Source organism: Sprattus sprattus (assembly GCF_963457725.1).
Source record: "Sprattus sprattus genome assembly, chromosome: 5".
Lineage (NCBI taxonomy): Eukaryota > Metazoa > Chordata > Actinopteri > Clupeiformes > Clupeidae > Sprattus > Sprattus sprattus.
Genome location: NC_137924.1, coordinates 26,548,654 through 26,573,339, shown reverse-complemented (window position 1 = coordinate 26,573,339; position 24,686 = coordinate 26,548,654). Strand labels below are relative to the sequence as shown.

The following is a 24,686-nucleotide window of genomic DNA, read 5'->3' as shown; positions in this document are numbered from 1 at the left end:
ATTGAAGAAAGCGATCGCTGACGTGATTGTTAGAGCAGGTGGCATATTTATGTGCTGGGCCAGGGTCACGGCGAAACGAGTACCGTTAGGACTCGCCATCCATGTGATCAAACCCTGTCTCTTAATATTAAAAGCAGACTTTAAGATGGGGTGATGGTTATTTATCCGTTTTTGTATTTTCATAAACGACGTAGACTTATATGCGGTTATAGGGAAATGGTGGTCCATTGGTAAGCCCGGAGTGGGCCAATCTAAGGTTAAGTTTTCCTACACTGGTAGATAGAGATTTATAACCTATAGACTACACAATGTTAACATTATGATTATGTTATGTTCCCCTTTTCAAGTTCTGGAAGTTGAGATAAAGTTTCCATGTTTGGATCACGTATAGTAAGTCACAATAGTAGGCTACTCGTGTCGTAATGTCGTAAATAAGGACTAACAAGTGGGTAGTAGACCTGGCATTTTCTGTTTAAAGAGGTAGTGCTTTAGTCACTCATGATCTTCGTGCTCCAGTCATCATGCCTGGGAAAGAAATACATGGATAGGAAACAACATTTACTCCGGTAAATGAATTAAAACGTTTATTGAACTTTTTGTGCTTGGCACTTGTATTTACAGTTCTTTAAAGGCCTCTGAAAATAGTTTTACTTTTTTTTCTCTGTCCTCTTTCCTGCACAATGTATTGTCTTGTTTTTGTTTTTTTTTACCTAATATTTTTTAACTTCACCAAAAACTGGCCATATAATTGTATTATTGCTTGGCACTTAAATACATTTATCTACATCACACCAAAACACAATAACTCTGTATTCCTACTAAACCTTACATTTGTTTTTTTCACACAACAACTTAAAAGCTTACTGTATTGCGTGCATTCATCACCATTAATATGCTTGAAAAGATCATCCACTCTAAACAGGGTGCCAACATCAGTAACGCACCCACTGAATCTAAAGGCCACCAGGGGCTTACGGTCTCTGTCTCTCTCTCTCTCCCTCTCTCTCTCTGTCTCTCTTTCTTCCTTCTTTTTTTTCTCCCTTCCTTTCTTTCTTTCTTCCACACAGAACAAGCACTGGCTGGGTAGTCATCCACCCACAGCTTTATGGTTGAAGCAGCTTTAATGTCTGTGACTCCATGGATCTGTGCTCGCTCCTGTGGTCGTCCTCTGAGATGATGACGCTCGTTCTGTGCATTCTCTTCTCCCCGCCACGTGACTCTTCCCCGAAGCACCGCAGAGTCCATCAACACACCGTCCACTCAGCGTTCAGGCGGGCTGCGTTAATGTACCGAAAAACCAACAGCACTCTCAGGGTTATTAGCTCCAGGCGGAAGTAGATTTCTCTCTCTCTCTCTCTTTCTCCCCTTCTCGGATCAACAGGAGCGAGAGTCTCCCTCTCCCTCTCCATCTCTCTCTCTCTCTCTCTCTCTCTCTCTCTCTCAGATCAGCAGGAGCCTGAGAGGAGAGAGTGTGGGTTCCGGGAAGGGGCGTCTGTCCCCTGAACCCCCTGCTGTGAGGTCACAGTGTCTCTATTGCACCATAAGAGATCCATGTGTTCACATCTGCGCACTCCCCCGAAATAATCAAGAAACCCGCCTGGAGATCTCTCCAGGCAACTTCCCAGGCAACTTCATTTTAATCAACCCACTTTTGCTAGGTTCAGGAGAAACTTTGGTGGGGGTGAAAAAGTCCACGAGAGTGAGCACATAATCCATCCATCTGCTTTGAAACCATTTCAATATAAGAGCTATTTAAATATCACTGTCTCACTCCCAACACGTCAATGTCCAGCTGAGTAAAATGTAACACAAACATTACATACTGAGATGATTTTTTTTTTTATATGTCCATTTTTTTTTTTTTAAGGTCAGTCATTTTCCTCTTAACCTTCGTATACAAACAACCAGTAAATAAATGCGGCTTTGAGATTTCACCACCTAGAAAAAAACAACACAAAAAAACACAGCAATGTCCTTAAATCCTTTGGCACCTGTAGCCCACCCTTAATGTTACATAACTGCTTTAGAGGGGATACAAAGTCTACACTGGTTTGTTGTTTACTGGGTTACATTTCAGGAGTGGAGAGTGGATTGAGGTGGGTGGGCATGGGGGTGATAAGGGGGTGACAGCAGTCGTTCTCAAACGTACGACCCGTCTGACGGAAGAATGACGCTCAGTCGCTCCTGTCTTCCCTCTCTCTCCTAAGTGGCCCTTTACACCATGTGCATGGACATCTGGGAAGAGGAGCCATACTGACGGCCATCGCAGGTGGCGCCGCCCTGCTGGCCGCCGGCAGGATTGCCGATCATGTGCATGCCCTCCATGCCGCTGCTGGGCAGGTACTGGCGCTCGGCGAAGGCGCCAGCACCAGAGGAGGAACAGAGCAGGCCCCCCTGCGGCTTCTCAGGACTGGCGGCCAGGCGTGGCGAGGTGGGGAAGTTGTATCCGTACAGGTTGTAGGGGTTGTGCAGGGAGAAGGCATTGTAGGAGCCCTGCTGCACGTGGTGGTGCCCGCCTGCCGCAAACATGTGGGAGGAAGGGGATGAACCGGGCGAGGAGGAAGAGCTGGAGCCCGAGCCCGTGCCAGCCTGCATGACGTACTGCAGCTGTGAGGCTGGGAAAGACGCCAACTGGCCACCATAGGCGTCCATCTTGCCGCCACCGCCTCCGCCACCGCCACTCCCGGCCCCGCCGCCGGCTCCTCCCTGCATCCCTGCAGCGATTAGAGAGGAAGTCCTCTGGGGCAGGAAGGAGTCGGAGCCCTGGGCGGAGGCCACGCCACCCCCTGACTGGAGGCGGCCGTAGGAGCCGTCGGCCAGGCCCCCGTATCCCTGCAGGGTGGCCATGTTGCTGCGGGCGCATGCCGGGTACTCGGACAGGCCCAGGTTGCAGAGCTGGCTCTCGCGGCAGCCCACGTTGAAGGTGTTGGGGGCCAGGTGGAAGGTCGGGGGAGAGCAGGATGGGGAGAGCAGGTGGGCCGCACCGGACGGGGAGGGGGTGCCATTACTGGAGGTGGTGGGGGACGTCCCTGTGCTGCCGCCTGAGAGAAAAAGAGAGAGAAACAGAGGGCAGGGGGATAGAAAGATGAAACAAAGAAAGACAGATAGAGACAGAGAGAAAGAAAAAAGAAAGGGAGATAGAGGATGAAAATATATATAGATAGATAGATAGATGGATGGAGAGAGGGAGAAGACAAGAGAGAGAAACAAATCCAGACAGAATAAGTAATTGTGAGGCTTAGGCAAGATCTCTACAGAGTGAAACAGAAAACAGCAGCTAAGGCCAACAATCACACTCAGGGCAGCGTCTCCACTTTCGGGGCCTGAAGACTGGTCGTCTCGGCGTCTCCGCACCGCAAGGAGCCCCGGCACAAACTTCCCCTGACTCCACCAGAGAGAACCACTGCTCTGTTTCCCGTTGGCCCGTGTGCCACTCCGTGCGGGCATGCGGAACCTCGGATCTCTGACAGCGCTGCTCTTTGTGTTTGAGATTAGCCCAGCGTGGGGTATATTTTTGTGCGCGGCCAAGCAGTACATTTTATTTGAACAGAAATAAGAAACATTTTTGGTGTATTTATGTGTTTTGGACGGCGCTTTAACGAAGCTAAAGGAGGCTAGAGCTCTTCGCCCGTGGAGGAAGCATGGCTTTAACGTCGTCGTAACGCAAATGTGGCTTGAGTTTGGAGCACCAGCGTGTCTGGTCAACAGAGCTCACAGCTTGCCCTCCGTCTTTCGCTCCATGCGACATACAGCATTCATAATTTAGGCCAGCATGAATGTATCTGGGATGAAAGAAACAATGTTGTCTTTTTTTTCTAGAGGAAAGAATACAAGCCTGGCACTAGGGCACCTTGAATCAGTCAAGCTTTTTGGAACCAAACGGATAGCTGTGGGGTATCAATGGCGTGTTCCTTTATTAATGAGAATGTGGCCTCTGTTCATATTGTGTGTTTTTTTTCTTTCTCTCTGTAACACTTCAGCTTGATTCTCTACATTAAACCAGAAAGAGAAAAGAAAAAGGGCGAAGATTAAAAAAATAAGACAGCCGTTCTGGACAGCTTTAAGACCTGGAGTCACTCTTGACTCTGGCTTTTCCTACGGCCTCAAATTAAATTCAGTACGACCTCAGGTCTGCGTGTGCATGTGTGTGTGTGTGTGTGTCCTGTGTCGCCTCCATGTATTCACGTGTGTGCTGCAGTGTGTCGCTTGTGCGATTAAAAGTCTGAAAAGTCTGACTTCACAGCTAACAGTGAGCTGAAGAATTGGCTCTCCCCCTCTCTTCAGTGCCGCGCTATTGGCCGGGGGGGGGGGGGGGGGGCAAGACATGGCAGTGATGTCATGTTTTCCCCCGTAGCGGAGCAGGGGTGACACACAGCCTGCAGGGTCGCCCGGGGGACTTGCTGATTAAGAACGTCCAAAACAGACGAACAGAGAAGGGGAGAGGAAATGCATTTTTCTTTTTTTCTTTTTTTTTAATGGAAGACAAAAAAAAATATTACCAAGAGCAGCAAAAGTTCATCAGCGGCGCGAGGACTTTAATTAACATTTAATCTGTGCAGAGGGGCTGCTGATGACAAACAGATGTCCACTCAGACAAAATATGGCTATCGCTCGCTTCACCCTGACCCGTGCAGGCTAGTGCACGAGCAGCCGGTGCAGGCGACGGCGGAGGGAGGTACGAGCTGCGGCGGCTCCTTAACATGGCCGCTCCCTGATATTAGCCATGACTCACAGGCCCGGCCAGAGTCACCATGCAGACAGCTTGAGTAACAAGAGAAAGAGAGAGACCGAGGGGGCCACAGAACATTTTTAATTTCGTTTTTTTGGGGGAGGGGGGGGGGGTTTCTTCCCTGCCTTGAGGCTGCTCTGAAGTAATAAACATTTAGCAAAATGAATGGATCATAATTGCAAATGAACGTCTGGGTTACTTTTCAACCATGGTTGTAAACATAATGAATATTCAAAGTCATGCCTGCTGAGGTCGTCTGAGGAGGGCTGAAGGCTGTCTTCTTCTGCAAATAAACCCTTAGACATTTGCTCATGCATTTATACAACTCAAATACAAATACACGCTTGGCTCCGATCAATGGGGATTCAATACACTGACATGTGCTTAAGGGTCATCTGCAGAAAAAGGAGTTTAGAAAATGTTTAGAAATGTTCGAAGCTAACAAGACACACCTTGCTGTTTTTGCATGTTGGTGAAGTCCTCAAATGTTAGGGTCCTTACAGGCGGTCTCCAGAATGCATAGGTCTCCATGATGGCCTCTAGACCAGTTCTGTGTGTTAAAGAGAGAAAGAGAGAGAAAGATAGAGAGAGAGAGAGAGAGAGAGAGCAAAGAAAGTGAAAGAAAAGAGAATAAAGTGCATGTTTTGAGCCAGTGACAATAAAGGAAAGTCATATTCAAAGTAACACTAGGCAGCAGATGGGATTAAGAGAGAGAGCTGGAGGAGAGAGAGAGAGAGACAGCGTACCAGACAAAAACATAGAAACAGACATACAAACAGAATGAGTGAATGACTGATAGAAGTCAGTAATGAGAGAGAGAGAGAGAACGAGAGAGAGAAAGGTAGGGTAAAAGAAAAAGGAGGGAGATAAACATAAAGGTAAAGATAGACAGAGAGGAGAGAGACAGGTGAGAGAGAGAGGCAAAGGGAAGGAGAGAGAAAGAGAGAGAGAGAGAGAGAGAGAGAGAGAGAGAGAGAGAGAGAGGGAGACAGAGAGAGGCCTGGAGGAAACTGAAGCCAGTAAAAGGGAGCAGGTTTTTACTGTGCACATAAATCTGGGTGACGTTTCATCTCGGATCCGTACACGGCTCTCCTTCCTCCGTGATTTACTCCCCTGCGCCTCGCTGGGCCCGCGCCCAGACCCCCGGCCCACGCCGGCCCCTGCCCCGCTCGTGTTATTTTAGGGGCCGTAACTCTCCAGCCAGGCTTGCTCGTTAGCGAGACACGCTAATGACACACCCTTCCATCATAACTACACTCATTCATAACAAGGGGGGGGGGGCAGTTTAGGTAACAGGTCAAAATAAATGCCCCCCAACACACCCCACGGTTTACTCAGCGCCAGTGTATTTAGTGTTACTAACTCACCCTTAGAATAACAATCAGCAGCCAAAGGCTATGGTAATATCCGTAAAAATCAGACGGTAATAGTTTAATTCCCGTAGTTGCTTAGGATTTATTGTGCAGTTGATTCATAACTGGACATGGTCATTTATTTCGCAATTAGCTTGGCACATGGATGCCGCCTGTGGGCCTTCTACTTAACTCAGTGGTTGTGTTTTAATGCTGCACGTGTGATATAGATGGGATTAGCAGTAAGAGATGCGGATTTTCTTCCAGTGTAAAATGTAAGTTAAATTGGGGTAAGTGTGTGGACGAATGCACATTTTTCTCTATAAATATCTTATTCCTGCGTAATCGTTTCATCTCTATTTTTCTGCAATGAAAATCTAACGCTAGTTCATAAATCAGGCGCTCTATTGTTTGAAAAATGAAAAAAGATGTCTCAAATATCTGTGTGGATAATGCACTCCAGATGGACAGGCGCTTTCATGTGCTGTGGGTCTGGTGCAGCCTTTCCCTCGTTATATGATAATTCAGACGCACATCTTATGGCGAACGAGTGCGGGGCAGAGGAAAGAGAGAGGGGGGTGGGGTTGAGTAGGGAAGGAAGGGGGAGAAAGAGAGGCAGAGACTGGAAGTGAATGAGACGAATGAGGATTGACAAATGGGAAGAGATAGATGGATAGATAGAGGCTCAGATAGAAAGAAAGAGAAAAGCACAAGGACATGACCGACTCGGATGCTGGTGCCAAATCAGATGACGTTATCGCAGACTCACTCATTGGTGGATTCTTGGCAGGGACAATGGACTCTGATTTTATGTGGAGCGGCATATGGGATTAAGTGGTATCTCAAGAGGATTATTTCCATATTAAAGGCCACGTACGTGGAGCGTGCGTGCTATCACATGCAGAACACCCCCAAAAGCTGGGGAGGATTTATGTGCCTAAGATCGCTGGACCTCCACAAACATACCTGTTTCTTCCTGAGTCTCGAAATCCCTTTGCAAATGGATTACGGTCAATCTTCAGTCGAGTGATCTGTTCGTAAAAAAAAAACAATATTGTTCACTTTGAATAAATCACAGAAGATTATACTGGACATGACTGACATGAATTAGCAACAAATCACTTTCAATAGTTTTTCGGAGACCAAAGGCAGGAATGTTTAAGAGTCTTTTAGCAGAACTGGTGCAGCCAACCTTAAAGCATTCTCTCTGGTCGAGACGTAACCGCTGCTCGCATACCCAGAGTGCCACCAGAACACCCGATTGAAAACTGTGGCACTGACTCAAAGCGAGGACTGGAGTGCACAACTCTGGAATCATGGGTGGGCTGCTCTTGGCAAACTATCACTGTTGTTTCAACATTGAGGTTTGAAGGCATGGAGGGATTCGAGGGTTCTTACGGCAGTACACAGCTATTTAGATTGCATAGTCTTGCCTGAATTTGAATCTGCCACCTTAACATAAAGTCTGCAAATCTTCCCACACTTCCCATTGGTGTAAAAAGGGGGCAGCTCTCTGGGCGCACATGCGAATTATCTGCTGTTTCATTGGACGGTTTTCCTGAGGTACAGAAAACCTGATTTGTCAATTCGACAGATTGGATGACTCCAGATGGATAACACTCTTGCAGAGATCTCTGAAATGTACAGTCAAATGTGTGGTACATATGGCATAGGGAGTCAGGCAGAGACAGGAGGAGAAGGAGAGAGAGAGAGGGAGAGAGGGAGAGAGAGAGAGAGGAAGGGAGAGAGGGAGAAAGAGGAAGGGAGAGAGGGAGAAAGAGGGAGAAGGAGAGAGGGAGAGAGAGAGAGAGGGAGAAGGAGAGAGGCAGAGAGAGATTGGGAGAGAGAGAGCGGGGAAATATACATACAAAGAAAAAAAAACAAAGCAGCAAAATAAATCAAAGTGTGACAAAACAAAAACAAACAAAAAGAGGTGTCGGTGACTGCAATGCTGACCTGTTGGTTCTGGTAGGCTGTTACGGTGGTGAAGACCGTGCCTGTCCGTCTGTGGTGTGTGTGTGTGTGTGTGTGTGCTGTGTGTGTGCGTTTGTGTGTGTGTGCAATGCTGACCTGCTGGTTCTGGTAGGCTGTTACGGTGGTGAAGACGGTCTCAGGGAAGCTGAAGGTCTTGACTCCTTCGCCACTGGGGATGGGCTTGGTGGGGGAGAGGTCGCTGCTGAAGTCCTTCCGGATCACATGCACACGCGGCTGGTATTTGTGCATTGAGTGGAGGATGACCTGGAGGAGGCAAGCCACACACTGCTGTCAGAGCAGGAGTGCGTATGTTCCACGTGGTTGCAGTGTGTGTGTGTGTGTGTGAGTGTGTGTGTGTGTGTGTGTGTGTGCTTGGGCGTGTGCGTGTGCGTGTGCGTGTGCCTGTCCGTGTGTGGTGTGTGTGGTGTGTGTGTGTGTATGTGTGTGTGTGTGTGTGTGTGTGTGTGTGTGTGTGTGTGTTTGTGTGTAAAAGGGTTTAAAGAGTGGTTTGTGCTTGGTATGTATGCCAATATCTGCAGTAGTTAACATGGACATTAAATCCTCTATATGGGCCATTCTACCGAATTGGTGCAAAGTCAGGTCGGAAATATTTTGAATTTTTGTATGTTTTATTCCCAAAACTTTGTCTGTATGTATATTGTACCATATCTAAAGTACACATATCTAGTAAAAGAACAGTCAATTTTTATATTGTATTTTCAGAATGTGTTGGAATGTTTTTCCTCTTCCAAAAATTGTCACTACCGAAACATCACATTTACTATAGTAAAAAAGTATTATCATTGACCTGTTCAGATTGTGTTTCCTTCCCTTCTCTGAAGAGTATTTTTACAAATATTTCTTGAAGGTTTTCACAATGAAATTCATAAAAATGAAATTTTAACCAAATTTTCAAGTTCAATTTATACAATTCATCAAAATCTAAGTGCAATATTTCTTTGTAGAATGCAAAATACTGATCATATTGATTCCAGAGTTGTTGATTGATGAAATTGAACATACATTAATCCAATCAGTATCATAACATTTTAGTTGATTACTTAATATACTTAATTTTTTACAAAACATCCAGTGTTTCGGTAGTGCTGCACTGTTTCGGTAGTGACATCCAGTGTTTCGGTAGTGACTGCACTGTTGGATGGATGTTCATTTCTCTCCCAAAATCATCCAAAAGGTGCTCTGGGCCGCCCTTTAGTCAACACAACACATTTATCTAAAAATTATGGGATCGAACTACTTACCATTTCATTTTGTCACTACCGAAAAAATCTGGTCACTACCATATGTTTCGGTAGTGACTGTTTCGGTAGTGACAATTCTAGCTAACTTTAAGCATAAATAAAGAATTCTAGCAAGCACACGGCTTGCAAACACATCTTTGAAGAGGTGAACACACATACAAACATAAGATTTTCCATGAAACCCCAAAAGGTTTACTTAATTGAAGAAAACATGCGTTTCGGTAGTGACAATTCTTAAGGTTACACGTCGATTTTCAGACTTTGGAACACATTTATATAAAAACTATGGGATTTAGCTACTTACCATTCAACCATGAGGGACAGAGATGCAGTGTCAATGCATGGTCAAAAATGCAGAGTCGTGGCTAAAACACAGGCTCAGCCAATGGACTAAAACTGTTGTGTTTCGGTAGTGACATGAAAACTAGGGACATGATTTTTTGAGTATAGAAAATTGATTTAAAAATTAAACCCACAATAAATCTAAATATTCCAAGTTCTGTTTCAACCCAATCATAAAGATCTTTGAAATTAAATCATTGAAAAAAATCTAAAAAAATTGAAAAGTGTTATTTAAAGGCATTGAAATTTAGATGTCAGGGTTGGGGACAGCTACTTCCCAATAGAAAGTACCCTATAAATGATGATTTTGTATATATTTAGCTTATCACTATCTCATGTAATGCATTGGGTTTATATAGACCATAACATTTTCTAATTAAATATCTATGCCTAAATACCTAAATGTTTTGTTAATAGTTTTTATTGTTGAGGGACTGCATATTACACGAATTCGGTAGAATGGCCCATATATATGATCACAATGTCTGACTCTCAATTGAGGTATTGAGAAAATATGTTTGGGCAAGAGATGTGTGTGTATGTATGTGTGATTTATGGAGCGATAGACAGAAAGGGAGGGGGAACAGAAGTGACAATGTGTGTGTGAACAGAGGAGAGCGTGTGTGTGTGTGTGTGTGTTTGTGTGTGTGTGTGTGTGTGTGTGTGTGTGTGTGTGTGTGTGTGTGTGCAAGCGCAAGCAAGATTTGTGTTAGCTAGGGGTGTAATGATACACAGAAGTCACGGTTCAGTTCACAATGGGGAAAAAGCTACAAAAAAAAACATTTTTGCTTTAGTTTGCCGTTGCTAACTTGCTCACAGCTTGCAGGTTAAGGTTTCTGTGTGGAACTCGTGCTTGTACAATTTAGTTCCGCATTACATTCATAAATCTTCGCACATATGCTACCACATATTCTCCCTGCGACTGCATGCACCACACCATAATGGTACAGCCCGTTACACACTTGGTGTTGGGACATCCACACCATAATGGTACAGCCCGTTACACCCTTGGTGAGCATGTTTTCGCTCTCATGCAGAGAGGAAACGTATCATTCAGGCAGGACACCCACTTTGGAGTTGTGCGGTTTTACATCTATGCATGCTGACGTGTTAGACTGTGCCTGAGAATGTGTGTGTGTGTGTCTCTGTATATATGTATGTTTGTATGTGTGTGTGTGTGTATTCTTGTTGGTGTTTTTTATGCGTGTGTGTGTGTGTGTGTGTGTGTGTGTGTGTGTGTGTGTGTGTGTGTGTGTGTGTGTGTGTGTGTGTGTGTGTGTGTGTGTGTGTGTATGTGTGAATCTCATGCCACTTCTGGGCTCAACGAACTTGGAAATGCAAAAGCTGTTTCTCTCAAGAACTGGCCAGCCAGACTGCTGCAAATCATCACATTACTAGCCTTCTTCTTGCCTAGTCTTCCCATGCAAAGAAACAGACGTTTTCTGTTTTTGACTATGTGTGTGTGTGTGTGTGTGTGTGTGTGTGCGTGTGCGTGTGTGTTTACCTTTTCAAAGTGTGTTTTCAGAGACAGGGAAAAATTCAGAAAGGAGTGAAACAAAGGAAAAGACATACACCACCCTGCGTGTTTGTGTACCGCTCTGTGTGTGTGTGTGTATATGTGTGTGTGTGTGTGTGCGTGCGTGCGTGCGTGCGTGTAGGCGCGTGTGTGAGTAACAGTGACCTCGAGCCACACACACACAGAGCGACATGCAGACCGGAGCGGCACGCAGGGTGTGTGTTTTCACACCAGCACCTCGGCGTCAGATCCAGAACGAGGCCCATGCCTCCCCCTGCCCTGCGGCCCAAAGTCTGGTTCTGATTACAGGCCGAGCGAGCCGGCCTTCTCTTGGGCCCTCGGGCCGCAACCGAGGGGGTCAGTGAGGCAGGACCAACAAAAAACACACGGCGACAAAAAGGAGGGGAAAATAGGGATAGTAAATTTAATATTCTAGCACCTTCCACCTCTTAACCTCTCCCACTCTACGCTCTTTGCCTCCGGCTCTGCAGTGTTGCCCCGTCTGTCTCTCACTGCCCCGCGAGGATCAACATGTGGGGTAAGAAAGACTGGGCCAAAAGGGGAAAAAAACATTGACACTTAATGTAATATTCTAGAACCTTCACCCTTGGAATCCCCCACAGCATGCCACCCAAAAGGCCACACCTTTGCATGTTCCTCCTCATCCTCAACCTCCTCCTTCTCTCTCTCTCTCTCTCTCTCTCTCTTTTTCTCCCCTTTCTTACCCTCTCTCTGTATCTCTTTCTGCATCTGTCTCTGTCTCTGTCTCTGTCTCTGTCTCTGTCTCTGTCTCTGTCTCTCTCTCTCTCTCTAGGGGAACCCAAATCCACCTGTTCCCTTCCTACTAATCTCCTCCAACACCAAACCATCTTATCTTAACCTTTCCTTTCCTCTCATCCCTTCTTTCTTGATCCTTCAATGATTATAGTGACCACAGTCATGGTGGGTGGGCGTTTGGGTGAGGCATCAGCAGGCTAGGCTGAGGCTACAGCTCACGATCCCCCTCCCATCAGCCCGGGCGTTCCGTGGGGTTTGCCAGGGGTAAAGTCTCGGCGCATTACCACCCTGCTTCCCAAAGCTGCGCCGCTAAAGCCAGACCCGCCGCACATGTTGTTTCCAGGCGCAGGGACATGTTGGGGGGGGTCCAGGCTTGTGTTCTGTGGGTGTCAGGTTATTAATGTTGGGGGGGGGGGGGGTGTCTTTCTGTTCAGGCTGCTTCGCTGGTGAATAATCAAGAGGGTGGGGGCGGGGGTAGGGGGGGTGGAGGCGTGAGATGGGACGTGGGACAGGGAAGCGGGTGGAGGTGGGGGTGAAGTGAGGGGGTAGGAACATGTTGCTTGGGGGTAGGTTTGTCAGTGGGAAAGAAGAGATTCGGTATCAGATGGTGGTCTTTTATCCCAGCTTTGGAGAGTCATCTCTGACATCCTGCTCTGAAGCTGTGGGGAAGGATTACGGCCATGTTGTAGTTAGCTGGATATTCTTAGCTGACCTCACCCCGTGGTCCACGCTCCGTTGGCAGACCCGAGGTGAAATTGAGCGCGTAAGCCTGTGCGGGCACTGCCAGGAGCCCCCCCACCCCACCTCACCCCAACCTCCCCTGCACTTAGCTGAAACACATGTCGGGGGGTATTTGAGAATAATGCACGTAATATGGCCGTACACAGTGCCTCTCGTCGCACGGCTTACTGGGACATGTGCTGAAGGTGAGTGTCTGTGTACCGGGCAAAGTACTGTCAGGCAATGCCCTCACCTTAAGTCACCTTGTTCTGTTTCTGTCAGTCTAAAGGGTTTCTTCCCTATGAATTGCTAGGGAGAAAGATGGCTGCTGTTGTTTGCTTTTTTTTGGTACTCTACCATCTCACCAGAAACGACACTGCGGAATGGGTTTTTTCTGTGAATACATTTAAACTCAGCTATTGCCCATTCAGTTGGGTGCCTTGTTTGTTCAAAGACCTCAACAGTAGCAGAAACAACAACCGCAGTAGCACTAAAGTGTCTTGTAGTCTAGTGTTGAAAACTTGAAAGCTTTTTAATGTAATTATTACGAATGATGAGGAGCGAAAAGTGTGCGGACAAAAGGATGACTCGAGTTGTGAAAGGGAATCCCACTAAACTGTTTTACTCCTAAAGTGCCATTCTGCCAAACAGCTTTTACGAGACTGTGGTTGGACAAAAAATAATCTCACAGTTGTGCCAACACTATGCTAATCACTGCAGTATCTAGCTCTTGCCCAAACATGCCTGTATATGTCTGAACGATTACAGACGTAAGAAAAAAAGACGCTTTTCCCGGCTCTGTGTCGGCCATTTTGAGAGAGGGGCTGAATCACACACAGGCACTGTCTACTTACTATCAAAGGTTTAAAGAGTTCATCAATAAAAACTCCTCCTTCCCCCCCAGGGACGTGCAGTCATAGGAGGCAGGGGAGGCAGAGCCTCACCTGTCATTTTGAAAAGTAAAAAAAAAAAATATTAATTTTTTTTTTTAATTATAATAATCATATATATTTATGTATTATAAAATAAATATTCATATTTCTCTAGTTATCTTGTGTTACGAGTGTCATTTCTGCATGATTCCGATCATTTTGAGCATTTTTATTATCAAAATCGCTGAATTTGAGCATTTCCGGTTCCCAGTGACAGTGATCAGCCATAGACGTGCCGTGGACTGAGGCAAATGCATTGCTGTCTATGGACAGCTGAGCCAGTGCCTCAGTAGGGATTGCGCAATCACTCCAAACTGGGTTTTACGCATGCGTGCGCAAGCGCAGAACCTTTGAGTTGAGCTCAAAATGCATTGAAAAATATTGCTTACTGAGGCAGGCAGTAGCACTGATTCAGTAAAGGGGGCGAGCGAGAGCGCAATTCTCGGGTATATAGTCTTACGTTGGACTTGTCTTCTTCTACACACTTCTACTTGACCTTGACGGCGAAAATGGAAGATTGCATTGCTAACCTGAAGCAGCTCTCAAAATTGGACTTGCAGTCCAAACGTGAAATGATTAATAATGGGAGACCAATGGCGGAGCTAAAATGTTTGATTCAAACGACGGGACCGAAGGTATTGACATTGCATTGGAGTGTTTCATGTTTTCCAACGGGACATATTCATGCGGAACACAAACCTCGCTAAAGGCTGCTAGGTGCAGGGAGCCGTGAATGGATTAGGAGCTTGCGAGTGCACCAACTTTAAATTATACCGGTCAGTAGAACATTTTGGTATTGTGTGCTATGTCTGTGGTGTTTACCTGTTTGCTTGTTAATACGTTGTGTAAATAAATATGTAAGTGTTTTTTTCTCAACTTCGAATTCAAGTGTCCGAGTTGCATTGTTGGGCAAGCTACTTGATATTTGTAGTGAGCTAAGCTATCAGCTACTCTACAATAAATTCAGCTTCACTACACAGACACTAAAAAAAAAGTAGCAAGCTAAGTTACATAAACCTGTCAAAAGTAGTTTGATACATTAGAAGCTACTTTCAGTTAAACAAACTGCATGCCAAGTCAATTCAATTTTAGGGATCAACACAACTGTCAGTCAGATAAAAACGGTTGAATGGATGAAATTCGTGTGTTCGTATGTTTGTGTTGGATGTCATTGACGTTGACAGGAACTTTTTCTTTGGATTACAAAGAAAGCATCTGAAAACATATTTAGTTTCACTCGACTTTTCACTTTTTAACTTTCATCATCTTCAGCTGTATCTAAATATCAACAGCATTCTAGTTATCCGGTTGTCTAGAATCTGCATGCAAACTACCCATTTAAAATTAGGGGAGAATTCATTTTAAATGTATGAGCAGCGTCTGGTGTACTTGAAATGACGATATCTATCTATCTATTTTCACTCGTCTCGCCTAAAGTGATGTACTGCTTATTTTTTGTGTTTAATGGCTGCAGGGAAGCCTGTTATGAATAAACATCAGAAAGGTCCAGGATAAATTAGCTTTCGAGGACGCTACTGCGGTACTTGATCAATAAAAGAGCTTAGCTACTGAAACTTTACTTGGTTTTGTAAATAGCGACGTTACTGCCAAGCTACTGACAAATGTAGTGACGCTACTGCTCCATCACTGCCGAGTTGTGTAAAAGGTTATATTTTCCCTAGACAAATTGAAATGAGCCATATCATTGGTGGGAGGGCTACATACGCTTCCTTGTAACGATTAATATCTTATTTGACACGGTGTAAAAGTTCAATTACCACACCGATTGTACGTTTAGCTGTCGTAAAAGTCAGTTAACTATTGAGCCGAATAACTTCTTGTAATAATAATCGTTTAAAAGTAATAGTATTAGACAATAAAACATAACGTTTTTTCAGTTCTGGTGAGATGACAATTTTTAAACCATAAGCATATATACATGTGTGATGTATACATTTCAATTCTTTTTAAACAACTAGAGATCGGAATGACGTAATCACTTCCGGTTTCTGTGCCTCACCAGCTGTGAACCTCACCGCACCCCCACACCAAACCCCCAAATTGGGCTGTGTGCCTCCGTAATGATAGATTTGAAAGGGGTTACTAATGTGCCTGTAAGAAAGATGGCGTGTTGTGTTACACCCCCCCAATAATCAAATCAGTCTGGCTGACATATTCCTTCACTTTGAATTGATGCCTAATCCCCATCTCTTGCCTATCTGCTAATCATCGGTGACATTGCTCTGAGGCGGTTGCCACTGGCAGTCCGAGTTCAGTAAACCATAATATGGCAGCAGCCGTCCCATCTATCTTCCCTCTAATCAGGCCTGAACATCAGCCCAGTAACCCAAGAACCGCTCCTTTGAAAAGATCATGGCAGCATTGCCGTCACAGAAAGAGACAGAGTGACAGAGTGAGAGAGAGAGAAAGAGAGTGACATAGAAAGAGAGTGACATAGAAAGAGAGTGACAGAGAGAGAGAGAGTGACAGAGAGAGAGAGAGTAACAGAGACAGATTGAGAGAGAGACAGATTGAGAGAGAGACAGAGAGAGAGAGAAAGAGAGTGACAGAGAGAGAGAAAGAGAGAGAGAGAGAGAGAGAGAGACAGGAGCCAATTGGGAGCGGTTCCCTGTCCCAGATGCCAACAGCCAACTCAAGCCCTGATCTGATCTGGCCCTGATCTGGCCCTTATCTGGCTTACTCTTCCAGTCTTCTGATACGTGGTGACGCAGGCCCTCGTGGTATTGGCCACAGATTGGCTGCACCATATTGTTGTTCTCAGTCAATGTCACAGTGGCGGTGGGTATCCATGGTGACACAGCGTGATGTCTCTCTGGATCGTAGTGCTAGATGTCTGATGTGTTCAGTATGAATAGCTACTCTGGGCTGCTGCTTGCTGGAGCTACTCACGCAAACAGACCCTCCATCATCAGAGTAGGAGCCAGGAGAGGGGACAGGGGGAATCAGTCATGTGGTCTTTAACATTTCAAGGGGGGAGGCAAGGGGGTAATGATCCCTGGGGACAATGTCAAGAAGCTTGCTATGTTCACTAGCAGCCTGTGGGATTTGGGACAAAGGGTCTGTGGGAGTACAGTGCTCCTTCCCCTGATTACACAGTCACAAAGGAGACAATGGTGTCCAAAAGTCATATAAAACTAGAAAATGCATTTCCTGAAGGAAATACCAGTGCATGAAATGCAAAAGTTAAGAAAGAACGAATAAAAGAAAAGTGAAAGAAGGAAGGAAGAAAGGAAAGAACAGTAAAAGAAGGAAATAAGAGTTGAAGAAGGAAAGAAGAAAGGAAAGAAGAGTGAAGAAAGGAAAGAAGAGTGGAAGAAGGGAAGAAGAAAGGAAAGAAGAGTGAAGAAAGGAAATTAGAGTGGAAGAAGGAAAGAAGAGTGGAAGAAGGAAAGAAGAGTGGAAGAAGGAAAAAAGTGGAAGAAGGGAAGAAGAGTGGAAGAAGGGAAGAAGAAAGGAAAGAAGAGTGGAAGAAGGAAAGAAGAAAGTAAAGAAGAGTAGAAAGAAGGAAAGAAGAAAGGAAAGAAGAGAGGAAGAAACAAAGTAAGGAAAGAAGAGTGAACAAGAGTGGCTCTGGATAAAGACAGTAAAGAGTGAAAATATTGAAAGAAGGAGAAAAAAAGAGTGAAGCAGAGAGATGGAGTGTGAGAGAAAGTAGAGTGAGAGTGATAGAGAGAAAAAAAAGTAGAGTATGGAAGGTGTCTATTAATATTCCTAGTTATACAGTTGAATGGAGAGGTACAGAGAGAAGAGGACCCTTGGAGGCTTGCTGCAGGTGTCAGTGAAGCACAGGTGCAAGCCAGTTTAATTACCCTATTATGATGTCATAATGGCCCAATGTAAGTCAATGGGAAAATTTAGATTCGTTTTTCTTTAATAACTTAAAAAGTATAAAGTTTAGAAAAGTGAAAAATACATAGCATAAGTGTCCTTTACAAGACCTACGCGACAAAGTTTGAATGAAGTTTCTACGTTAAGCGGTTCGGGCTGAATTAATCGCAGAAAAAGGTAACAAGAATAAGAAGAAGAAGCCTAGGAATAACAATACAGGGCATTTCATGCACTGTAATTAAACAACACACACACATATGTAGACACACACATACACACACACACACACACACACACACACACATATGAAGACAGTCAAATTTTCTGCTATTGTCTTTGAGGTGTATGACTCAGAGACCTCAAAACACACTCTGCATTTACTGAGTCTATATTCATCGCTGGGCTAGTTTTATTTGATACAAAACATGCTAACCAACAGCACAAAAAAAAAAAAAAAAACAACAGTACCTCTATGTAGGCAGCAGTACTGCTGTCACCAAGCAGCTTTTCAACCCAAACACACTCAGTGGCCAGCCCCTTGATCACTGCAGGTGTGTCATTAGAAAGTGCTTAGCTAAGGGCTGCGCTTGAGCTGTGCGTTCTGTTCTGCTATCATAATGTACGTACGCTCAAACTGAATGAGACATCCAATCACTACATATTTGCAGCATACACATATCTAGATATCTATACATCTAATACACATTGGGCTATGAGCTAATAACTCTATAACTATATGTTATTTTAAAGAGAGCTGGTGTGAATGACCATACCCACAGAGGGGCTGGTTTGGCAGTTGGTTTTCATTCTTATCAACCAAGAGAGCTAATCATATCAAGACTGTGATTGGTTGATTGAATGAGCAGAATGAAGTGATTGGTTGACAGAATAAGAGGAATAAAATGTTTGGTGGATTGAATGATTGGAAGGAAATGATTGGGTGATTGAATGGGTGGAGCTATCGAAGTGCGTGGCTAAGTGGTTGAGAGACGGGTAAGAGAGGGTGTGGAAAGTGTGGTAGGCTGACCAGTGTGCTTACATGCCCCTGGTCGTCCAGCTCGTTGTTGGTGAGCTTCAGCTTGTCGAAGCTGACCACCTGTCTCATCCAGGTGTCCCCAGAGGCCAGCGAGTCCGGGTGGATGTAGACCCGCGGGGGCACAGGTGAGTCTGCGTTCCCTGCCACCATCCACTTGGAGCTGTGGTACACATACCTGCAGAGAACAGACATAGGGCAGGACATGGGGTTATGGAGAGGAGACACAGGGCAGGGCATGGGGTTATGGTTAGGTTTGATTTTGGTATTTGGCAGATGTTTTTGAGAAAAGTGACTTTGTGACAAAGTCGTCCAGCAGGGACCGCACAGGCACAGTCATAAATGAACACACTATGTGCACCCAGCAGCAAAGCCTGAAACACTGGTGTTCTGCATTGTGTAGGATTAGCAGTGGTTTGTGTTCATAGGGGACGAAGCAATCCATAGGCACTTCTTTATCTGATGACACACAGAGACAAAAAGGAGCCAGTGGTGTCCTAAAGTCATATAAAATACAATAACAAACACACATATGTAGACACACACACACATATGTAGACACACACACACACGCTCAGATGAAGACACAACACACACATACATACAGACACATACATGTGCACACACACTCATAACTTAATCTATATTACATACTTCATAGTCCTAATTAGAAGCCACTGTCAAACGTCCTGGTTGACGTTTGGGTTATGATGCAACACAACCCACACACACACACACACACACACACACCTATCCACACACACACACACACACACACACACACACACACACACACACACAGATGGGGGAAGCAAGGTCCTGGGGCTCCCTACAGGAGATGGAGGACTCCTCTGTTGCTGCCTCCCCTGCCCCGCTGCCCTGCAGGCCTGGGTCCCACAGCTGTTTGGCTTTAGTTCTGGCCATGCGCACAGTTGAAAGCGCTTAGCAGCGACGCCTCTGCCAAAGTCATCACTCAATGCTAAAACACGGACAAAAACCTCTCATTTGGGCCCCTCTGTTTTCATGCTGCACAGCATTAGACCCCCTGTGTGTCTGCCTTACACGCATAGACCCTCATACACACACACACACACACACACACACACACACACACCTTGCTGATACCACACCGTAACACACAAACATGTGCCTGCACACACATGTGCGATGCAGACAGTGGAATAAGTGAGAGCTCACACATGCAAGTACACACACACATACATTATGCACACATCCTCCTGGCAAACAAAATGGGGAAGTGCTCACTCATTCACACACACAGACACACGCATGCTCACTTACTCATGTGAACACACAGAGGCCCACACAAACACACTCACTCACACATCCGTATGCACAAACAAAATGGGGAAGTTGCTCACTCATTTACACACATACATACACACATACACATACACATACACACATACACATACACATACACATACACATACACATACACAACACACATACACGTACACGTACACCTACACACACATGCGCAAACACACACCCTCGCTCACACTCACAAAATGCCAGGCGTTTCTGTAATTTCCTGTTTGGAGTGCTGTTTAGGGTTACGCTCTGTGTAGCAGGGAAAGTGTTAAAGAAGAGGGAAACCTTAGCTCCAAACAGGACTGGAAATTTGATTAGTGCCCTTTCATCTTCCATAAATCTGCCATCTGGCTCCAGCACAATCAATAAAGATCCCACTTTATGTGACACCCTCTCGGACCGGCCTCGACCGGGGAGGAGAGACCAAAAGCTGTCCAGCAGAGTCTGTGCAGGCAGAAACACACGTGCGCTTTAACACACACACACACACACACACACACACACACACACTCACACACATACATAAATACACACACAAACACACACACACATAGACACACAGACACACATATACACACATGGGAAGGAGCGCTAGTGATATAGAGTGTATACACATTGAGATCTACGTGGAAGATACACATGCATGCCCAAGCACACACACACACACACACACACACACACACACACACACACACACACACACACACACACACACACACACGTGCTTCAAAAGCATTTCCCCTCCTGCACAAGCACATGGAACACAGTTTAGCATACACCCCCCACACACACATCACATTTTCTCTCTCTCTCTCTCACACACACACACACATACTCACACACACATTCTCACGCACACACACCAGCGGCCAAAACCAAGTCGTATATTGGGTTACCTTACTGACAGAGTAAGTATCACTATTACATTACCCTACAGGGTGGACCAGAGTATGTATTCACTGTTTGCCTCGAGACAAGTCTTCTTACGTGCACATGTGTTTTTCAGCATGTGTGTGTGTGTCATGGTGCATGTGTGTGTGTCTGTGTATGCATATGTGTGTGTGTGTGTGTGTGTGTGTGTGTGTGTGTGTGTGTGTGTGTAGCTTGTAAAAGAACAGATACTTCTGAATATATTGATGAGGCACATCAAAAGGGGTGGACAGAGCTGTCGTCTGCACTTTGCTATTCGCGCTTTTGAGCTTAGGCCATGTCGGCTCCACCACATGAAAAGAAAGACGTAACACAAGTAATACACACACAAAGATTTTTACAAGTCTAATATAAACTCGGCTCTCGTCGAGAAAGGCATCAGGCCTAAGTAAAGCAAGCAAATATCAATAAAGCCTGCGTTTCCAGCACCCCCCCACCCCCCACCCCTTGACGGACTATGAGACATTCCAGTGACAGTTCTATGCTCAACCCACTAAGGCTTGTGGTAAAATTCCCCAAGCCAGCAAGAAAATCCTATTTAACTTTACAAGATCTTCTGGCTTCTAAAATGCTCGGTGATGTTGGCCTTCTTCAAAGGTCTGCATGCGCTCTTGGTACCCAGAGCACTGTAGTCTTCAAATTATTTTGGTGAGGGTTCATATTCAGCCTCAGAAGTAAAAAATTAAAATGAACAGATTAGCTTCAAAAATAATTTTCTGATATTAAAAGAAGACTCAGATTAATGGTGATGGTAATGTGTTTTTCCATAAGCAAATGGCTCCAAATTTCAAAGCCCTTTTCCCATGTTGGTGCATGCTAGGTTGTGATGAGGTTGCTTCAGTGTAAAAAGCCATGCAGTTCACAGCAGGCATCACCACACAGCGAACACAGCGAACAAAATACACCTCTTTATTTCTCTCTTTCTCTCTCTCTCTCCCTGTCACTTTCCCTCTCTCCTTCTCTTCATCACTGTTTAAAATACATCTCAACTCTTCAGCACAAAACGGTTCAATTCCTGTTGGCAACTAGCCTCAAGCAGTGATCAACAATGGCTAAGTCCGTCCATGTGCAGTTGGCCTCGAGAAACACTAGCCTCTACGCTAAGTCTCTGTGTCGGGGTCTCCCTCTCTGGCCCGGGGCCATCGCTAGGATCACGCCATGCATCAGGACAACCATCTTATGTCCTGAAAACAACATCTCCTCCTCAAACGTTCAGGTCACTGGGAAGCAGAGAGGGCGTCTATTGTGTTCAGATGGGATCAACTGTTTGAAACGGCCCCCTCCGAAGAAGAAAGAAAAATAACAATAAAACATTCTATACAGCTTAAATATAAAACATAGCGTGCCAATGTGCCCTTGTTCAGCTTTCCGAGGAAAGAAAATACTATATATGAGTGTAGATAATGGCCAGTTCAAATAAAATCTATATCTAAGATATTTCGCTTTCCAAGGTGTGACGGAAAGGGAAAATAACTGGCCAGCTAAACATGACAGAGTGACAGTGATATTCTGTTGCCATAGTGACGAAGACTGTGTTGATGTTATTCTGTGTGTCTTCTTGATTTTGGGTGTTCCCAAATGAGGACGTGTGTCCACTGTGAGAAAACTGTGCCACAACAGTCAGTCTGCACATCAGTATGTCAAGAGCACGTACCTGTATCTCTTGTTGTCAACGGGCACTATATCCATGGCGATGTAGTACTGCTGATGGGGATCTAGACCAACAATCTTAACTCTCATGGCAGGGAACATCCTCCTGTGGGAGAACAGAAGGGAGAGCATGATGTAACGATGCAAGTTACAGTTACAGAGAGCATTATGTCAGACAGAGATAGAGAGAGAGAAAAAGAGAGAGAGATGGTGAATAGTTGGGAATGAACTTAAAAAAATATACACACACATAACAGCCACGAGGTAGGATATATATTTGGGATTGGGAATTTAAAAAGCAGAACTATATCATTTTAAGAATAAGGTTACCATCCTTGTTCAAATCTCAATCCATTCCATGTGTAATGTCTTTAAAAATACTCTGAATGTAATTTAAATTTTTGTTATAATGCACTCCCTTCTCTGTTAAAACAAAATTGAAGCAGGTTAAACTGTAGTGTTTCATATATTGTGGGTATTTTAATTTTATGAAAACAACCGTATGCGTCATTAAGAAATATTTTCTCTCTTTTCATGAGAGCAAAAGCATTTTCTCGTTAGACGTACATATATGTAGCTTTTGATACAGGCCGAAATAAATGGAGACACACCGAAACAGGCCTGCTTGCTACAGCACTCCACACCAACCCCGCACCCAACTGACAATGTGCACTCACTTCTCAGAAACGTGAGTAATTTGATGCAAACTGAGAAAATAAATTGAACTGTGAACAAATGGGGCGCATTAAAAGGAAAGACTGCATACAGAGTCGTTTTTTTTTTTTTTTTTTTTTTACAATTTCTCATTTTACACATCAAACGCCGTTTTTTCCCCCTTCATTTTAACATCATAAATCTTTCAGTTCATAATGACAAAAAGAGGACTGTTTTCGTACTTTCATTCTTTTCTGAATTTATAGGGTTATTATTAGCAAAGGCATGAAATATGCAGTTATTCATGTAAGCCTTTCGCAAAAATGAGGAGAGTAGCCTAGTTATGTTTCAAGGGTTATTACCCATGTAATTCTAATTTATGGAGTATCAGAATAATAGATTGACAATGCTTACATAACTCCAATTTATGAAGTAGTCTAGACTACCTGAGAGCTAATTATGTTATGGCGAAAAAAGCCGGTAAACGTGAATGTCAAAGAAATGATAAGAACATGTTTCATTTTAAAAATCAATTTTGTCTGATAAAAAGAGACGAGGAAAATGTGATATTACAGTACAAATACACCATAAATGTTAGCTTTGGACTACGTTCAAGATTATCAAAAGTTTATGGTAAGGCCTGATTTAAATCCCGCTTTTCCACTTAACACCATACCGAGCAATTGCCAAGACCCATTGAGGGAGAATGTCCCTAAAATGGCTGATTGCACTAGGCTACGACTGCACACAAAAAACGTATAGTCGATACAATCCCATAATTATTATTCATGTTATTATTATTCGTGTTATTGTTTATTGGATCGGGCAACTGTTCCTCTCTGTATTGTTTTAATCCTAAAAGAGGTCGAAACAGAAGACGGAAAATAAATGCCTCTCAAGTGGTCATCGATGTCTCTTAACAGCTCATACCAGAACTGCAGAGTAGTCCGACCATCACACACACTCACACTTAAAAGGGCCGCCAGAAGACCTTTGGAAAAGGTTGGATATGTGACCTAATTCTGCAATAGGCAAGTGCTCCGCAGTCTCAGGGCCATAATACGAGCTAGACAACAAATGTTTATTCTTAACCTTTGCGATACTTATCCAAAAAGGTTCCCACTTGGCCTGCATGGTATTTCTTATATGAGGCCCTTTTTCATAAACCATATTCTGGATTTTATTAACGGCCCTCATTTTACAGCCGTCTAGTCTGGCAAAAAATATCCCGAAGTACAAGTTTATCCTGTGCTGAAGACGAGATGAATGCTATTGTAATGAATGAAGACACGTTTACATATCAGCTTGATTATCGTAAAAGGCCTGAACGACATGATAAATACCTGGCAGTCCCAGCGCGAGAATGAACGGGGAAAAGGTCTTCTTAGGACCTGTGTAGGTTAAGTTATGCTCGGCTTGAGTTGTAATTGCTGCCCAGAAGAGCCAGAAAACCAAAAACATATTTCAAAGTTATTAATTAGAAACAGCTCTCCTCTCTGTGCTGGTTACAGCCCGTTCTGACATCAGCACAGGAATACCCCCGCGCGTCATGTATGGTGTGTGATTAGAGAGCGGCTCACGAGCGTCCGGAGCCCTTGCCCCCATGTGCAACACATTAGCACCCCCAAAAA

The 24,686-nt window shown here is 44.6% G+C and overlaps 1 protein-coding gene across 3 annotated transcripts in view; it reads right to left on the bottom strand.

Annotated features, from left to right (window-relative positions):
• Nucleotides 1-569: 569 nt before the first annotated feature.
• Nucleotides 570-24,686, bottom strand: part of tbx15 (T-box transcription factor 15) — a 33,694-nt gene continuing 9,577 nt past the window's right edge. For 2 of the 3 annotated variants that reach the window (XM_080839994.1, XM_080839996.1), the window contains exons 3-8: nucleotides 22,406-22,507; nucleotides 18,481-18,664; nucleotides 8,152-8,319; nucleotides 7,048-7,112; nucleotides 5,182-5,279; nucleotides 570-3,041 (exon numbers count right to left, since the gene is read on the bottom strand). In XM_080839994.1, coding sequence (XP_080696120.1) covers nucleotides 2,215-3,041; nucleotides 5,182-5,279; nucleotides 7,048-7,112; nucleotides 8,152-8,319; nucleotides 18,481-18,664; nucleotides 22,406-22,507 — 1,444 coding nt within the window. In that variant the 3' untranslated portion in view covers nucleotides 570-2,214. The remainder of the gene's footprint in view (nucleotides 3,042-5,181; nucleotides 5,280-7,047; nucleotides 7,113-8,151; nucleotides 8,320-18,480; nucleotides 18,665-22,405; nucleotides 22,508-24,686) is intronic. The other variant, XM_080839995.1, reaches the window with a different exon arrangement.